Source organism: Garra rufa, chromosome 1 (assembly GCF_049309525.1).
Source record: "Garra rufa chromosome 1, GarRuf1.0, whole genome shotgun sequence".
Classification (NCBI taxonomy): domain Eukaryota; kingdom Metazoa; phylum Chordata; class Actinopteri; order Cypriniformes; family Cyprinidae; genus Garra; species Garra rufa.
Window position 1 is genome coordinate 19,078,056 of NC_133361.1, and position 14,631 is coordinate 19,092,686.

Here is a 14,631-nt window from a genome sequence, read left to right on the forward strand (position 1 = left end):
ATTTATTTTTTTTTTTTCAACTAAATTAAATTTACTGTTAAAAAAGTTTGAAAATTCAGCTTTGATCGCAGGAAAAAAATACATTTTAACATATATTCACACACAAAAACAGTTTGTTTAAATTATAATAATATTTCACAGTTTTACTGTTTTTACTGTATTTTTTAATTAAATATACAGCCTTGGTGAGCAGAATGGTATGGTTACCTTGGCACATTTCTGTGTGAATGCCCTAATGCATAATTTATACAAATAAAGCGTCATAAAAATGTTGGTGATTAGATATGATAATTCAACATTATGATATCTGTGGAAGTTTATCCAACCATTATTGAAACACACACACACCATCTGTTTCAAAGGTTGAGTGACTTGTAGCACAGAGTAAATATTTAACGTAAAGATAGCAGAAGGTAGCGCTGTGTCCCACTAACATACGGACAAAGACCACTTACCCATTAAAAACCAGGCACATATACTTTCAGTTTTGGTTTCCTCATGATAATTACTCATTAAACTATATTTATGCGGTATTTAATGAAGGTCCTGTAATGAATGAATGAATGAAATTTGTCAAATATAGGCCTAACAAACTTATTGTAGGATTAACTTTTTTAGGTACAGTTGAAGTCAGGAGTTTACATACAGTACACCATTTTTTCAGCAATTTGTGTATTTTGACCCTTTCCAACAAAGACTGCATGATTTTGAGATCCATCTTTTCACACTGAGGATAACTATTACAGAAGGTGCAAACACTCACTGATGCTCCAGAAGGAAAAACAATGAAGGACAGTACTAAATTAAAAAAAAATGATATTTAGGCAAAACACTAAAAATGTACACCTTTATTCTGGTCAAAAGTTTTCAACCCCTGCAGGTAACAACACAGTATTAAGAATCAAGGGGATGTAAACTTTTGACAACTGTTGAAACACATTTTGTCTGCAGTTATTTTTGATGCAAGAGAACAACGTAACTGACATCTCCAAAGGGATAAACGCTTCTGGGACAGATTTCCATAACAGAAATAGGGCCAAGGGAGCATGTATGATCTTGGTCGCTCCTGAGAGGTTCTGTCAGCGCTGTCATGAGACAGACAGAGAGGATTCTGGGAGGCCAGTGCTGTGTTTGGGACTCTGTGTCTGGCAGTGTGTTTGTCCCAGCTCTCGGGGATATTATTTCAGCTTTCTCCTCCCAGGTGGCCTCTTTTGTTATGTCACCGTGGCTCCTACTCTTACAGTCCATAAAAGAGTAATGAGATATGTTTCCCTCAGGGAACACGTGCTGCGTAAGAGCTATCTGGGTGTAATTTCATTTTCAAGTCCCTCTAGAACTTTACTAAGAGACAAGGTGAAAAATATTATTTGTTTGGTGACCTGGATCTATGGATAGTCTTTTATAATGAGAACATTAGGCTAGTCTGTAACCGTTAGCATTTCAGTTGATCTAATATATATATATATATATTGGTGTGCCACCAATATACAGCCATATCTCACAATTACATATTGCATAATTTGCTGATTATTGCTGCTGAAAATGGTCAATTATTGAAAAAACATTTGGAGTACATTTGGAGTACTATAGACTGCCAAAAGTTATAATAAATCAAGGAGAAGAGTGCAAAAAAAAAAAAAAAAACGAAGGAACAAAAAGCGTTTGTGGTTGGCTAAACTGAACCAGGATTTCCAGGACAAGAATCTTGGCAACATTTGTGTTTGTTCTTTTCATTTCCGGTCATGTAGGTTAAATATTAGGCTAATATCTTAATTAATACTGTTCATACATATATTTACCACCTACTAGCTGTAGTTTGTCAAAATATTGCACTTATTCCTGCTTACTATTACCTGTGCAATCCATGCTGTTGTTTGCATCCAAGTATCCCCAGTATGGCCGTGCATCTGGGTAACTGGCCAAATCAAAAAGCACAAACCCTCTATTATGAGAGAGATATTGTGATTACCTGCATTTGATAGAGCATTCATTCTACAGACCGGTCTCATATTCACAATAAAACACTAGTTTAAATGTAAGCAATATCTTTCTCGTATTATCCTTTCATCTGCTAAGGGTGATTTCCGATGACAGGGCTGCTTAGTGCGTTTGTTGGCTACATCTTACAAGCTGTTGTTGAAAGTAAAAATAACTTCCTTGTTTTCAGTATCTTTCAATATAAAAGTCTTTACTACTGACACACTTTGCCCTCCGCCAAAGCAGTTCACTCTGGAACAAATAATAGGTAAATAAGACTAAAGACTGGCCATTAGATTTACCTAAATTAATTAGAGCTTGTTTAATCATGCTAAATCATGTTTAACCACTATGGAGACATCAGAGCCAGCAGCAAATTCCAGGTTCATTCCTGGGTTCATAAGCACTGAACGACTGCTGGCGCCCTGGAGCTCACATCTCCAAAAACACTGAAGCAATTTTGATGCTAAACAAGTACATTCTTGCCTAAAAGTAGTCTTACAACTACATTCAGTGCCACAAAATCAGTATTTCTTTTTTTTTTTTGGGCATTCCCTGACACTCAGCAAAATATAGCAAGTGGAGTGATACAAACAGTGAGTTCTGTTATCACTAAAATATTGCACAGCTGGAAAAGACTCTCAGCCAATCAGTTTCGAGAACATGTGTACATGTTTATTATAATAAATAATTTTGAATAATTATTCCAGGACAAACAGATGATGCTAGTCTAGGAACATGTGTACAATCCTGGTACCGCCATTACACTTTTTTGTGATGACCTAGACGGCCTTAAATCAATCTGGACCAGCGTCAGGTCAAGCCGGGCTACCAAAAGATCCATGAGCCATTACAGGCCACTTGTGAACAAAGAAACAAATGCATACGGTGCCAAACGCTAATTGAATTAGCTTGAATGTTGTTCTGCAGTCAAGCTGAATGGGTGAGGCCTAAAAATTACAGCTGACCTATGCAGAAATATTTGCATGCTGTTTTGAATAGATGAACATATTCATAGCGTGATAAAGATTGATAAAGGAGCTCCTTATCAGCCTCACAGGGATGAACTAACAGGGAAGAGATGAAAAATTGAGATGATATTATCCAGAAAAGTGTTTTCGACTGTGTTCCAAATGACTCTGCAGTGTTCCGAGGTAGAATTCAAAGTTCCATAGTGCACATTTGAAACTGATATTTCAAGGCTGAAACATTTGATGCATTTTACTTTGAGGGAAGATTTTGAAGACATTTCTGTTTTTGATTACGCAAGCTTGATAAATTGAGTCGTCTGTATGTCATAATTTAATAATAATAATAATAATAATAATTCGTTACATTTATATAACGCTTTTCTAGACACTCAAAGCGCTTTACAGTGTCAGGGTATCTCCTCATCCAGTGTGCAGCATCCACCTGGATGATGCTACCGCAGCCATAGTGCGCCAGAACGCCCACCACACACCAGCTTACTGGTGGAGAGGAGACAGAGTGATGAAGCCAATCGGAATATGGGGATGATTCGGAGGTCATGATGGTCAGAGGCCAATGGGCAAATTTGGCCAGGATGCCGAGGTCACACCTCTACTCTTTACGAAAGACATCCTGGGATTTTTAATGACCACAGAGAGTCAGGACCTCGGTTTAACGTCTCATCCGAAGGACGGTGCTTTTTGGCAGTATAGTGTCCCCGTCACTATACTGGGGTGCTAGGACCCACACAGACCACAGGGTGAGCACCCCCTGCTAGCCTCACTAGCACCTCTTCCAGCAGCAACCTAGTTTTCCCAGGAGGTCTCCCATCCAGGTACTGACCAGGCTCAACCCTGCTTAGCTTCAGTGGGCGACCAGTCTTGGGCTACAGGGTGATATGGCTGTAATGTACAACATACCTAGCTAAAAAATAATGCTCTGGCAACATTATGAACAAACGTTCTTCAGGTGATGTTAATAAAACATTTTTTCATTTGTATATATATATACACTTGAGGTCAAAAGTTTACACCCCCCTTTTAATTTCTGCAAAATGTTAATTATTGTACCAAAATAAGAGGGATCATACAAAATAAATGTTTTTGTTTATTTAGAAAGGACTTGAATAAGATATTTCACATAAAAGATATTTACATATAGTCAACAAGTGAAAATACTAGTTGAATTTATAAATACGACCCTGTTCAAAAGTTTACACTCCCTTGATTCTTAATACTGTGTTCTTACCTGAATTTGGGGGGTGTAAACTTTCGAACAGAATGGAGATGTGTACATTTTTCTTATTTTGCCTAAATATCATATTTTTCCATTTAGTACTGCCCTTCAGACGCTACAAGAGATAGTTACATGTTTCCCAGAAGACAAAATAAGATACATTTTCCCTGATCTTCAAATTCAAAAAGGTTTCAAGTTTTTTTTGTTTTTTTTTATGCATCTTTTTTTCCTTCTGGAGCATCAGTGAGCATTAATCCTTCTGTAATAGTTGCATATGAGTCCCTGTCCTCAGTGTGAAAAGAAGGATCTCAAAATCATACAGTCATTGTTGAAAAGGGTTCAAATACATAAAAATGCTGGAAAGCCAAAGAAATTGTGGGACCTTTCTTTTGTGGACTATATGTAAACATCTTGTGCGTGAAATATCTTATTCAGGTCGGTACTAAATAAGCATTTACATGCATTTTGTATGATCCCTCTTTTGTATGAAGATTTTGCAGATTCTGAAAGGGTTATGTAAACTTTTGACCTTAGCTGTATGTATATGTTTTTTTTTTTTACTTTCAGAAGAGACATTTTCACATTTTCATAACCTAATGGGTTCTTTGAACATACTTTTGTCAACTTGATATCTCTATGTCTGCAGATTGGAACAGAGATTTGACTGTAGAGAAACACGTCACGAAAGATTACAAGAAGGAAGAGAAGGATCAGCTTTCCTGTTAGTGTCTTAGTGTAATTCCCCCGGTTTATTTAGCCCTCTCTACTTCCCCAAGCCGCGCTGGACTCTTTCTAGCATCAGGAGTTTGCTGGTTTCTGAGAGTCAGGATGTGTTGGTTTTGACTACCATGCAAAGGGTGCAAATCATTGCATTTTCCATGAACGCACGTTGCTTCTAAGGGCTTCTGTGATTGCTTCTTTGTGTGCATTACAAAAGAGGTTAAGCTGAAGAAGTAGGGCTGCCATGGATTTATCTGGATACGGTTATCTTGCATTATCTTGTACCTAAGAGACTAAAGCACATATTGTCCAACTGCTCTTATGTTTAAGTGGTTAGGCTGGTGTTATTTAAACTCATGTTGTCATCTATCTTGCCCTGCAAATAAAAATCACAGGTCTTGCAGTGGTCTTCATGACTTTAGCAATATTTCTTTATTGTTTAGTGCATGTAGTTGCACTTCTCCGTTCTATTTCTGGTGCATTGTGGGAAGTAACAGCTACACAGGAAAGAACCAATCTGAGGAAGTATTTAAACGCAGACCTATGGCCACCGTCAGAATGGTGTAAAAATCATTCTTAAACCCTGACCGCTTCCTGACATGCTGTTAACATCCCCATATGTATCAATAGGCTCCTTATGTCACATACTTGTTCTTATCTAAGCAGTGAACATTATTTCGGAATGTTCTCTGAAGTTTCAAAATATCCAGTTTTGATTATGCAAATGGTAAGTAAACATTCCATTTTGTAGACATTGTTGGAATGTTACTTTTGAAATGTTCTCTGAACATTCTGAAACAAGTTGTAACATTTAAAGGGGGCATATCATGAAAATCTAACTTTTTTCACTTGCTATAATAGGGTCCCTGGTGCATCTACCAATCCAAAAAAGAAAAAAGAAAAAAAAAAAACATGAAAAAGGACAATCAAGTAACCTACAGTTCAGCTATTGTGTTTTTGTAAGTGAAAATGGTGTAGCAATAAGTTTGAGCAAACCATGCTAACTGTTCTGTCATTGGCTGAACAGACGAGCACAAAACACTTTTTTGAGTCCCAGCCTCAGAGGAGACACGAGAGCTGTGGATAGTAATTTATTAACTGTATATAACGCTGCTTCCACACAGATCTTATAAAAACATGCAATTTCTTTCTCAGCTGTTTATCCTCACATACACGAACCAACTGTTTTTGTATCTCATATGTGTTTTTAAGACAAACTTGTGTGTTTGACAGTTTAAGCGCAATAAGATGTGAAAGAAAGCTAGTCTAATGTGGTATTAAAATGGATGATTTCAGGATAATAGACATGATAATCAAACCAAACATATGTTTTATCAGATGTAGTATCTGAGGAATGAGTTTTAAAGGAACAGCCCTATTCTGATAAAGGGGGCAGGAGCTCATTTGCATTTAAAGAGCCATGCTCAAAAACAGCATGTTTCTGCTTTCACTCAGTATAGGCATTTTCAAAATGATATTATAAATGATGTTTGTGGTATTTTGAGCTGAAACTTCACAGACACATTCCAGGGAAACCTGAGACTTACGTATTGTAAAAAGGGGCATAAAAATGTTAAATGAGTGTCCAACTAAAAAGTTTCCAAAAAAAGTTCTATGAATGATGTAAAAAGTTTTTGTGCTACCATCAGAGAACATTTTTGAAGACCACATAATTTTGAATGGATGTTCTATAATCGCTACCTGAAGAATGTTTGTTTATAACCTTGCCAAAATTCTTAATGTTCCCTGTTAGCTGGATATATATCTCAGGACTGTAGGCTAATGGTCTGGCAAAGTGCTCTCAAAATTACAAACAAACTTTATCTAGTAACACTAATAGAATGTTCATTCCAAGTTCTCTGGTCTTTAATGATGTTCTTAAAACCTTAGCACAGAAATGTTGTTTATAAAACGTTTTTCTGAAGCATTTTAGTTGGATATTAATCTTGCACACTATGTCCGGAATTTTTGTATGCATTTTTCATATTCATTAAAATACGTCACATCACAGTGGCTCAGAACTGCTTGCTACAGATGTAAAAAAAACAAAAAGAAGCAGATAATCGAAACATATATTTTTTTTTTTGATAGACAAAAGATTCAGAGCCAACGTGATTGATACAACCCGATGTCGTTTTTATTTTTTAACGCACAGAAATATCAGACTAAAATTTCAGGCTCAGTGTGCCCAAAGTTTTAGTTTCAGATGGTTTAGAAAACGTTCTGAAGTAACATTCTGATAATGTTTCCAAAATTCTAAAATGGAACATTCCTTTAAAGATGTCTCTAACATTCACATAACAAAGAATTTTCCAAGAACATTCAGATATAATGTTTTCATAACTTCAGGAGAACATTAACAAAACATTCTTAGAACATAAGAATAAAAAATTCTCTTCTGCTCACCAAGCCTGCATTTATTTGATCCAAAATACAGCAACAGTTAATAGATCTTGTTACTATCCACATTGGACTGAAATATTACTATATTCATCAACAAAGTATTCACAAGGTACTTAGAGGAAAACTATGTTTTATGCTTATATCAGTGAAAAACAATTAGACAATTTCTCTCAAAACAAGAAACATTCTGTCAAATTCTCTCAAAATGAGAAAATTTCTTTTCTCAATGATGTTTGGATGTTTTCCTGGAAAACAAGACACTGACTTCTTCGCAATTCAGTTAACAGCCTTACATAAATGTTCTGTGACATCTAATGCCGGTACTGCTGCTTTATGTAATGTTGCTTCTGGTCACAGAATTCCTGAGCCACGGTGACTCTTCACCCAAACACGCAGTTTCACATTAATATTGTGCAAGTTTGCCTTCAGCATTAGTTGCAACATGCGGGCAGGGACACATTTTATGTGTGGGTGCATTCATACACAAAATTGTTTAGAAGAACTCCCAGTCTAACGAGACAAATATTCCTGCATCCCTAAGGCAAAATGTAGTGCAAGTGCACAATTACACAATTATGCGAACACACCAGAGGGAAAAAAAAAAAAAAAAACTTATAATGGCAATGATGGCACTAATGGTATCAGAACAAATATCAGATGTTACCCACCAAACACAGAACACTCCCCTAAATTTAGTTTTTGCTTCCCTTTTGGTTATTTTTTGTTTGGGGAACCAAATACTAAAGTTAGGGGAACATTCCTTTAGGTTATATTTTTTGCAACCATAAAATAACGTTCCCAGAACATTGCAGGGTGGTTGTTTTTATAATAACCTACAGAGAACATTCCCTAATGGTTATTTTTAGGTTATTTTTTGCAACCATAAAATAACGTTCTTAGAACATTGCAGGGTGGTTGTTTTTATTATAACCAAAAGAGAACCTAAAGCGAACATTTCCTAATGGTTATTTTATTAAACCTGTAAAAAATACCTTTAATTACTGACATGCAGCAGATCGGTCATGTTGGAGTAAAGAAGTTAGGGAAATGTTATAATAACGTTATAGTAATGTTATACAACCCATTTTACTAACATTCTATTTATGTTAAGACAACTTTCCTGGCTAACGTTCTAGGAACATGAAAAAAACATTCTGGGAACGTTAGAAAAACTTTCCTGGCCAAAACAACCAAAAACAAACCATAAAAAATAACATCCTGGATCCAAAAACTAACATTCTTGGAATGCTAGAATGTTCTACAAATCAAAAACTAACGTTTTGGAAACATTCTACAAACCCAAAACTAATATTCTACAAACCAAAAACACTGATTCTGGAAATGTACAAACCAGAAACTTATGTTCTGGGAGCATTCTACAAACTAAAAACTAATGTTCTACAAACCCAAATTAGGTTCTAGGAGCATTCTACAAAACCAAAACGAATGTAGTACAAGTCAAAAACTAATGTTCTACAAATCAAAAAAGAATGTTCTGGGAACATTAAGAAAACGTTCCTGGCTAACCAAGAACAAACCATAAAAATAACATTCTGGGAACTAAAAACTAACATTCTTGTAACATTAGAAAAACGTTCTACAAACCAAAAAACTAACATCCTGGAACCAAAAACTAACATTCTTGGAATAATGTTCTACAAAAACTAACATTCTACAAACCAGAAACTAATGTTCTGGGAACGTTCTACAAACCAAAAACTAAGGTTATAGGAACATTCTACAAACCCAAAACTAATGTGCTACAAATAAAAAAAACTAACGTTTTGGTAACGTTCTAAAAACAAAAAAACTAACGTTCTGGGAACGTTCTAAAAACTAAAAACTAACGTTCTACAAACCAGAAACTAATGTTCTGGGAATGTTCTACAAACCAAAAACTAATGTTCTACAAACCATAAACTTATGTTCTACAAACCAAAAACTAAGGTTCTAGGAACATTTTACAAACCAAAAACTAACGTTCTGGGAACGTTCTAAAAACCATAAACTAATGTTCTACAAACCAAAAACTAAGGTTCTAGGAACATTCTACAAATCAAAAACTAACGTTCTGGGAATGTTCTAAAAACCATAAACTAACGTTCTACAAACCAGAAACTAATGTTCTGGAAATGTTCTACAAACCAAAAACTAACATTCTGGGAATGTTCTAAAAACCAAAAACTAACATTCTACAAACCAGAAACTAATGTTCTGGGAATGTTTTACAAACCAAAAACTAACGTTCTGGGAACATTCTAAAAACCAAAAACTAACATTCTACAAACCAGAAACTAATGTTCTGGGAGTGTTCTACAAACCAAAAAATAATGTTCTGGGAACGTTCTACAAACCAAAAACTAAGGTTCTAGGAACATTCTACAAACCCAAAACTAATGTTCTACAAACCAAAAACTAACATTCTGGGAATGTTCTACAAACCAAAAACTAACGTTCTATAAACCAAAAACTAATGTTTTACAAACCAAAAGCTAACATTCTGGGAACATTCCACAAACCAAAAACTAACGTTCTACAAACCAAAAACTAATGTTTTACAAACCAAAAACTAACATTCTGGGAACGTTCTACAAACCAAAAACTAACATTCTAGGATCGTTAAAAAACTTTCCTGGCTAACCAAAAACAAACCATAAAAATAACGTTCTAGGTACCAAAAACTAACATTCTTGAAACATTAGAATAACGTTCTACAAACCAAAAACTAACATTCTGTGAATGCTCTACAAACCAAAAACTAACATTCTAGGAACGTTAATAAAACGTTCCTGGCTAACCAAAAACAAACCATAAAAATATCATTCTGGTAACCAAAAATTGTTCACTGGCTAGAAATCAGAAGCTTACATCTTCGCCGTGGTATCACCTGGTAAAACCACATGATTTGAAACTGAATGATTATGATTTCCATATACCATGATATTTACATGTATCCATGGTATTCAAAATACCTCATAGCATTGCCTGTTAAATGGTTCATTTGACACTAAAGCACTCCATAATTACCATATGCGTAAACCACAGTATGAACATGTTAGATGTTACTCCAAGTAGACATTTTAAAGATGGTACATGTTCAGAAACATGCTAGAGGGCATTTGAGTAACAAGGAAATAAATACAGCTGATTTGTTACTCATGGCATTAGATTTAGGTTACAGTTACACTAATAATGATCGTTTTATATTTCAACCGAATGACAAAGGAAAGCGTCATTTGTCCTTTTCAGTGTCACTTTTGAATAACAGGACACGATTCAAACAGGTATGGCAACTCTCTCTACAACACACGCCCCGCCCTCTATTGTTGCGTCAAACAAAGCGATATCATTCCCGCCGATGATTGGTCCAACGCATCGACCGCCCCTCACCGACCGCGCTCCCATTGGCTGGAAGCCCCGTCAATCAAGCGTGCCGAAAAAAAACTTAAAATGTACAACTCCGGCTTTTGATAGACACAGAAAGAAGGATAAAGGCAGAGAAAGAGAGAGTGGTCGGACACAAGATGGAATGATGTGACAAAACAGTCTTATATGGATGATTCAGGGTGTATTTGAGCAGTTATGCTGTCACGGACGCAGTTCGTTTCGATTTGGGATTGATTTTTGTGAATGGGGATTTTGTCGCAGGCCTCGGACGTTTGATTCATTTTCATCATCTGATTGATTTGCTGGGCTCAGATTTGTTTTTATTTGTGATTTCGCGAGATGAAGAGGGTTAATAGTTTCCAGAGGTGAGTACAGAGGCTAACCAGCTAACGGGTCCGATTACGTGTTGTTATGATCACAATGCATTGTCTTGCCTCTCTGTTATTGCCTTTTATGTGTTTATTGTTCATATATACAGTCTGTTTGTTCAGAAACCAGCTATATCCAGAGATCAGAGCATGCATCTCTATTGATTTTGTGCTATATTGAGATCAGACAGTTCACTGACCTGCAGGCACATCCTGATGTGATGCTTTTATTTGAATGCATGATCTATTAATGTATTCAGGTCATGCATAGACTCTATATTCTCTAGTAGGAGATCAGACTGTATTTCTTTTTCTTTTTCAGTGCAAGTCAAGCCAGTTAGGGGCTTTATTGTCTTTCTGTTTAGAGATCAGATCATGCATAGATTACAGATCTGTGTTTATGTTGACTATATTGCATAAATGAATCACAGATCAGACCATGAACTATTCTGAGGCAAAAATCAGACCATGCATTGAGATAAAAGTTCATCCTGTGACCTGATTGTGTAAGTTTCAGTATTTGGCCGAGAAACAACTATTTAAAAATTTTGAATCTGAGGGTGCAATAAATATTAATATTTTGAAAATCACCTTTAAAGTTGTCAGCAATGCATATTACTAATCAAAAATTAAGTTTTGATTTATTTACGGTAGGAAATTTACTAAAAATCTTAATGAAACATCATCTTTACTTAATATTCAAATGATTTTTGGCATAAAAGAAAACTTGATAATTTTGACCTGTACAATGTATTTTTGGCTATTGGCAAAAAAATTGCCTGTGCTACTTAAGACTGGTTTTGTGGTCAAGGGTCACAAATGCATCTTCTCTTATAGATTCATGCTTTATTTATGAATTAAAACATAAGTTCAAAGCACGTCGTGTGGTCTGATCATGCCAGTAAAGATGCTCTGTTTAGAGATCATGTCTCCATGCGTCTCCATATTCTCTATACCGACTCGCTTCTGCAGTCTGGTTGTGGTTTTCTAGTCTGATATCTGCTTTTCAAACATCAGCAGTGTCAGAATTGGTCCGCATGGGTGTTGAGATGCAGGGAGCAGGGAATGCAGTATGGATACGGATGTGTGTGTGTGTGTGTGTGTGTGTGTGTGTGTGTGTGTGTGTGTGTGTGTGTGTGTGTGTGTGTGTGTGTGTGTGTGTGTGTGTGTGTGTGTGTGTGTGTGTGTGTGTGTTTTTAATGAGCATGCACCACTGCATCACACGCCACCATGTTTGACATCAATGCTGCATCCTTTAGGAGTTCAGGACTCAAACAAACAAACACACCTGAGAAAAACGGCACATCTGTATGAGTCACACTGCAGATTATGAGCTGACGTCCTCAGGCTAGTGTCCGTTTATGGACGGGGGTGATGGTGAAAGATCTGGGAGAAATTAAAAAACAAAGCTCAGAATGAGTCACAGGATGTTGTCTGTGCAAACAAAAAAATCAAAAAATGTTATTTTAGTATTTATTTATATTTTAGACGATACTGTTATTAGATAAATACCGTGTATTTATTTGAGTTTAATTAGATTTTTATTATCATGTAGAAAAGCTGTAGTGTGTATTTTGGAAACATTTCAAATGCATTTATGTTTGGCATGATGAAAACATTTTGATCTCAAGGCTACTGTGTGAATTTTTTATTTTTGAAAAGTGTCATAATGGTGTTTAGTATCATTAATATGGTATTATAGTATTTACAGTTGAGGTCAAAAGTTTACACACACCTTGCAGAATCTGCAAAATGTTAATTGTTTTATCCAAATGAAAAGGGATCTTATAAAATACATGTTGTTGTTTTTTATTTGGTACTGACCTGAATAAGATATTTCACATAAAAGATGTTTACATATAGTCCACAAGAGAAAATAATAGTTGAGTTTATGAAATGACCCCATGCAAAAGTTTACACAAACTTGATTTTTAATACTGTGTTGTTACCTGAATGATCCACAACTGTGTTTTTTGTTTAGTGATAGTTGTTTGTCCTGAACAGTTCAACTGCCTGCTGTTCTTCAGAAAACTCCTTCAGGTCCCACAAATTCTTTGTTTTTTCAGCATTTTTGTGTACTTAAACCCTTTCCAACAATGACTGTATGATTTTGAGAACCATCTTTTCACACTGAGGACACCTGAGGGACTCATATGTGACCTGGACCACAAAACCAGTCATAAGTTTAAATTTGAAAAAAAACAGAGATATATACATCATATGAAAGCTAAACAAATAAGCTTTCTATTGATGTATGGTTTGTTAGGATAGGACAATATTTGGCCGAGATACATCTATTTGAAAATCTGGAATCTAAGGGTGCAAAAAAATCAAAATACTGAGAAAATCACCTTTAAAGTTGCCCAAATTAAGTTCTCAACAATGCATATTACTAACCAAAAATTACATTTTGATAGGTTTACAGTAGGAATTTTACAAAAAATCTTAATGGAACATGATCTTTACTTAATTTCCTAATGATTTTTGACATAAAAGAAAAATCAATAATTTTGACCCATACTATGTATTTTTGGCTATTGCTACAAATATACCCCAGCGACTTAAGACTGGTTTTGTGGTCCAGGGTCACATATGCAACTATTAAGAAGGTTCAAACGCTCACTGACGCTTCAGAAGGAAAAACACAATGCATTAAGAGCCGGGGGTGAAAACTTTTGAACAGAATGAACGTGTAGGCCTACATTTTCTTTTTAACTCTCATATTTTTTTTTTTTCATTCAGTACTGCCCTTTAGAAGCTACAAAAGATGTGTCCCAGAAGACAAAATAAGTTACATTTACCCTGATCATCAAATTAATGCATTGTGTTTCCTTCTGAAGCATCAGTGAGCGTTTAAACCTTCTGTAATAGTTGCATATGAGTCCCTCAGGTGTCCTCAGTGTGAAAAGATGGATCTCAAAATCATACAGTCATTGTTGGAAAAGGTTCAAATACACAAAAATGCTGACAAACCAAAGAATTTGTGGGACCTGAAGTATTTTTCTAAAGAACAGCAGGCAGTTTAACTGTTCAGGACAATCAAGGGACTCGTGAACAACTATCAGTAAACAAAAAACAACAGCTGTGGATCATTCAGGAAACAAATTTAATAATCAAGTGCATGTAAACTTTTTGAACGGGGTCACTATTATTTTCTCTTGTGGACTATATGTAAACGTCTTTTATGTGAAATATCTTATTCAGGCCAGTACTTACAAAATGCATGTTGTTGTTTTTTTTTTATTATGATCCCTCTTATTCTGGTCAAATAATTAACATTTTGCAGATTCTGCAAGGTGTGTGTAAACTTTTGACCTCAACTCTTAGTATCTCAAATTATTTTTTAGTTTTCATGTTAATATTAGCAACAGTTTTAATAAGTTCATAGTTATTGTGCGTTTGTCTGTTTTCCGTTCCGGTATAAAATATGAATGCATTTGTTGTGTTTCAGGTTTATGAACACCAGAGCGGCTGCAAACTGCCGTTACCAGCCCACATGTTACGAACACGCAGCCAACTGCTACACCCATGCGGTATTGAACATTTGTTCTTTAGTGAACAGAATTAAAAA

The 14,631-nt window shown here is 35.6% G+C and overlaps 1 protein-coding gene across 2 annotated transcripts in view; it reads left to right on the forward strand.

Annotated features, from left to right (window-relative positions):
* mmd (monocyte to macrophage differentiation-associated) overlaps positions 1-14,631 on the forward strand; it is a 35,382-nt gene that overhangs the window by 6,264 nt on the left and 14,487 nt on the right. The window contains exons 1-2 of one of the 2 annotated variants that reach the window (XM_073837006.1): positions 10,756-11,057; positions 14,512-14,593. In XM_073837006.1, the coding sequence (XP_073693107.1) occupies positions 11,032-11,057; positions 14,512-14,593 (108 nt within the window). In that variant the 5' untranslated portion in view covers positions 10,756-11,031. Of the gene's footprint in view, positions 1-10,755; positions 11,058-14,511; positions 14,594-14,631 lie in introns of those variants that run through there. The other variant, XM_073836998.1, reaches the window with a different exon arrangement.